This window comes from Octopus bimaculoides, chromosome 18 (assembly GCF_001194135.2).
Source record: "Octopus bimaculoides isolate UCB-OBI-ISO-001 chromosome 18, ASM119413v2, whole genome shotgun sequence".
Lineage (NCBI taxonomy): Eukaryota > Metazoa > Mollusca > Cephalopoda > Octopoda > Octopodidae > Octopus > Octopus bimaculoides.
Window position 1 is genome coordinate 46,661,824 of NC_068998.1, and position 5,000 is coordinate 46,666,823.

The 5,000-nt window shown below is 41.1% G+C and overlaps 1 protein-coding gene across 3 annotated transcripts in view; it reads left to right on the top strand.

Moving 5' to 3' along the window:
* Positions 1–5,000, top strand: part of LOC106873194 (probable serine/threonine-protein kinase DDB_G0282963) — a 95,239-nt gene that overhangs the window by 87,924 nt on the left and 2,315 nt on the right. For 2 of the 3 annotated variants that reach the window (XM_014920432.2, XM_014920433.2), the window contains one exon: positions 2,015–5,000. This exon is cut by the window's right edge and continues 2,315 nt beyond it. In XM_014920432.2, the coding sequence (XP_014775918.1) occupies positions 2,015–5,000 (2,986 nt within the window). The remainder of the gene's footprint in view (positions 1–2,014) is intronic. The other variant, XM_052974186.1, reaches the window with a different exon arrangement.

Consider the following 5,000-nt stretch of genomic DNA (forward strand, 5'->3'; position numbering starts at 1 on the left):
CTTTCTCTTCTCCGTCTCTTACTCCCCCTCTCTCTTACCCAACCACACTTTACCCTTTCACTTTCCTCTCCCATTGTCTCCTCTTGCTCTCTCTCTCACACTCTGTCCTCTCTTTTCCTCCTCCTCCCCTCCCCCTCCCCCTTTCCATCTAGAGTGGCCATGTATCTCCTCTTCAGCAAGACGCCTGTCTCTATTCCTCTGTCAAACTCTTACCTTTCACCACCTGGCATAAAGTGACCTCCCTCAATACCACTTCCATTCAAGTGGTCTTTCTCTTGCAATCACTTGGTGACCTCACTGGTGCTGGTGCCACATATAAAACGTGGCAGTGCATTTTGCAAATTGGTTGGCATTAGGAATGGCATCCAGCCATAGAAACTATGCCAAAACATACTGTAGATCCTGGCACTGTCCTTTGACTCACTGATTCCTGTCAACCCATCCAACCCAGGCCAGAATGGAAAGTGGATGGTAAAAGATGATAATGATGATGATGACAACAAGCTAAAAAGTATAGTTGACTCTAGCTAGATTTGAACTCACAGTATGCTTTATTTGGTGCTATAGCAATGCCACTCTCACCACCCCTCTTTTGCTGTTAATTGTTATTGGAGTTCCTGTAACTATGGCAACTACTGTTGAAACTCTATCATATGTTGACCCCCTCCCCTTCTGTTAGCTGCAGAACTTTTTGTGTCTCCACAACTCTAAGTCTGATCAGTAAAATCAATTTGTAGTAGTTCAAAAGACCTCTGGGTGTTCTGGGTATTGATATCGTACACACCAATATGTCCACACTACCTTACCACCTCTCCTGTTAGCGGAGTGAATGGTATAGTCCTCAGAGTAATCAGTGAATCATAGTCTGTTCTTTAGTTGATTTCTTGTGTTCCATAGGACTACTGGATCAATGCTGGCCCTGGGCTATACAACAACAGCAACAGCAACAATAGTAACAGCTAACACATCTGTATCATTGGAGAATTATGATCTTTTCTACTCTAGACACAAGGCCCGAAATTTTTTGGGAGAGGGCCAGTTGATTAGATCGCCCAGTATGCAACTGGTACTTAATTTATCGACTCCAAAAGGATGAAAGGCAAAGTCGACCTCGGTTGAATTTGAACTTAGAACGTAAAGACAGATGAAATACCGCTAAGCATTTTACCCGGCATGCTAACGTTTCTTATTTCTTTATTGCCCACAAGGGGCTAAACATAGAGGGGACAAACTAGGACAGACAAAGGGATTAAGTCAATTACATTGACCACCAGTGCGTAACTGGTACTTAATTTATCGACCCCAAAAGGATGAAAAGCAAAGTTGACCTCAGTGGAATTTGAACTCAGAACGTAACAATGGACGAAATACTGCTAAGCATTTCGCCCGGCATGCTAACGTTTCAGCCAGCTTGCTGCCTTATTGGAGGATTATAATAAACGACTGGCCATTTGACATAGGAATCTTAGGTTCAAATCATATTGTGAGGATTGTATTGTTTCCCTGAGCAAGGTATCTTATCCCTATTTGTCAAAACTTCTCAAAGGTTTCATGTTGATGGTGGAAATGTTTGGGGTTTTGTTTTCCCGTTTTTGTTTAATTCTGCATCTGTAAGCTTGTGACTCGATCATGTGACTTGATCATGTGACTGATACATGTGACCTTGTCATACAGCCTGGTACTTGTGATCTGACCATGTAACCGGTACTTGTAGCCTGATACATATAACCGATTACACATGACCTGATCATGTGGCCTGATCATGTGACTGATATGTGTGACCAAGTACCTATTACTTGATCAGGTATCTGATATACACAGTTGTATGATCAGTACACATGACCTGGTCACGTGACCTGGTCATGTGACCGACGCATGTGAACTAATACACAAGATATACATTGATGGTAGAGCACAAATGTGTTGCTGTAATTGTTGTTCATAGAGCAAGTTTCTAGAATTTTCTCATCTGAATCTTTTGTTTGTATTAATTATTTTTCTTATTCTTTTTCAGACGTTTCAGTGACACGGCAGAATGTGGTGGAGATGAAATGAGCACATTTACAGGGGAAACCAGTGATCGAGACTCATTAAACACAGAATTGTTCAAACTCGATGCTCTCGTGCATCGACGGAATCTGATGGCACGAACCTTTAACCCTGACAACACGTCGTCCAGCAGTGTTGAGTCCAGCAACTTTTACCCTAAGACAGATATGTCGTTTTATGATCCTGATATGGTGCTGTCTTGCAGACAATTCAAACAAGATGATGAGGTGTCATCACTGTACTCTCTCGATGAAGATGGTTTCTACACATCATTCCACAGTGACAGTGGCTTGAAGGCAATGAGAACCATGTCTAAAAATAGAATGTCAGAACTGTCAGAGATCTATTCCAAGTTCATAGGTAGATCGAAACGCCAGACATTCAGCGAAGCAACAGACAGGAATCACATTATGGAAGATATATGTGACCAGGAACTGGAAGCAGAAATGAGAGAGGAACGAGATCAAACGCCAACAAGGGAGATGAACCCACCACGTCGCCTTTCTAGCCCAACAGAGAGTGAAACCAGTGACTCAACACTTACCAATACTTCCAATAGGAATTCTTTGGTCACTGGCGCCAGTGAATCAAATTACTCAGAGTCTGACCATGAGATTATCTACAAACATATAAAGAACATGACTGTTATTTCTCCGAAATCTTTTCCTTCCTGGTGCATTGTTTCATCATCTGGGAGTGATGAAGATTCTTCAAATCAGCTTCATGTTGGTCAGAAAACAGGAAGTGATAGTTCCTCGTCAGGCAGCAGTCTTGTTGCCGAAGCCACTGCTTCAGACACAAAAGATTCCGATGATGGAGGGAACACGCTTCCTCGAAATTATTTAGCATCTGAGAAATGGAACGTGAACCAAGACAAAACAGGATCTTGGCCACGGACCCATAATAGTTCCAATGATGGCAAGAAACAAGGCATTTTGAAATCTTCATTCCGCAAAGATTCTAGTTCCAAAGCAAAGATGCCAAAGTCTCTGAATTTCTCTCCATATGTCAACATGCTTCCAGCCGATGATCTTCAGACTCAGCAGTGTCTCTTGTCTGATCTTTCTGTTACAAATAAGCATTATTCTTCATTGCCAGAACACAATTCTTTCACATCTACATCTTCCGCATCTTCTACATCCAGTAGCACAACTATTTGTAACGATGACACTAGTACTGTTGTAACAATGTCTGATAGTGACTTTGACTTTCTTCCAAGATATCCGGCACCGGTATCCAGCACAGCTCATCAGAAATGTTTCACTATTGAAAGGGAACCCAGCACTAATGCCATCCATAATGAGACTTTGGTTTCATGCCAGAAGAACAATTCTTTAGAACCTCTAACAAACTCTGTCATTATTCGAAAACCTCTGGCTCAGCTTGCTAATAATAATAATAATAATAATAATAATAATAATAATATTCAATTTGGTGCTGTTAATGAAGAGATCAATGTGAATGCAATCATGCATAGCAACTCCAGTTTGAAGCAGCAACTCCCATCACCTGATTTGAGTCCACCATCAACTCCTTATGCCGTGTCCTTCATTCCAAATGCTTTCACATCCTTTCCCAGTGCCAAAGACCACGTTTCCCAGAATTCCACGTCTTTTGCTTTCAATAAACCTGATTTGCAAAAGTTACCAGTCAGTGAAACTGTGGTTATTAACACTAATAATAATAATAATAATAATAATAATGATAATAGTAATAGCAACAACAGCAGCCAAAACAACAACAACAACAACATTGGTTTAACTGTGGAAAATAGTAGCAAAAGATTATCGTTTTCTACATTTACCATACCGCCATCGGGTCAGGAAGCCAGTGAGAAGACAAGTCCTACCGATAATATACTTGCTGGGAACTTCAGCAAAAAACTTAATTTGCTGCCAGATACAAACCAATCTGACTCAGTTTCCGATCACTCAAAGCCAGAATCCAGTGATTCCAGCAGCAAGTATAACCCTAGGAATGGTTCCTATCGTGTTGCCATGTACGAACAGCCTGAGGAAGAGCCGAAACGGTTGGATTCTTACAGACTGGCCATTTCAGCATCCAATAAACTAACCGATGACCCAGTCACCCGGAATGGTTCTTATCGTGTCGCAGTACAAGACATCAATCAGAACAACAACAACAGCAACAATATAGAACCTACCAGCAGGTCTGATTCTTATCGTGTTGCCATGAAGGTGGAAGCGAGTGATCGGCGCAGTAAATCACTCAGTAAAGATATTCGTAGACAAGGCATTACTGACATCAATCAATTGAAGATGGATGGTAACCAGCAGTATGATAATTTTATAAGTTCTCCTGTACAAAAGTCTACAAGTTTCAGATCAAAGATGACTAGTGTGTTTGGTGGTAGCAAACCTGATTCTCAGCTCTTAACCAAACCACAAAACTCAAAGAAAAAATATCCAAAAGGCAACACTTATTTGTCTGAAAGTACTTCTCTGTCCACCTTGAAGAATTTGGGCAAAAAATCATCATCTTTGCCAAACCAAAGTACTGATCTACATACTTTCAAAAAACTTGTCTCTCAACAAACTCCATCGTCATCTCCAAAAACCTCAGCTGTTGAAGTATTGAAGCGAAAACCTTCACCTCCTTTCTCTAAAGACGTATCGTCAGAAAGTGGTAACAGAAGTATTCTTGGAGGGTTGTTCCAGAGACCGTCATCATGGGGTGGAACCAGTAAAGTAAATCCCAAGATGTCAACTTACGTCAGTTTTGACACAATCTTTGAAGACAAAGAAATCCTCTCCAATGCCTCTTCGATAGAATCGCTGAGGTCACCTTCTCTCACATCAATTAAAAAAATTGGTGACCCAAGCAACTTACACACGGTCAAATTTAACCATGGGTTAAAAGCTGATCGCAAATCTTTGCTGGAAGTAAATAAACATCTGTCGGAAGAGGAGAAGAGAAATCGAAAGAAGCGT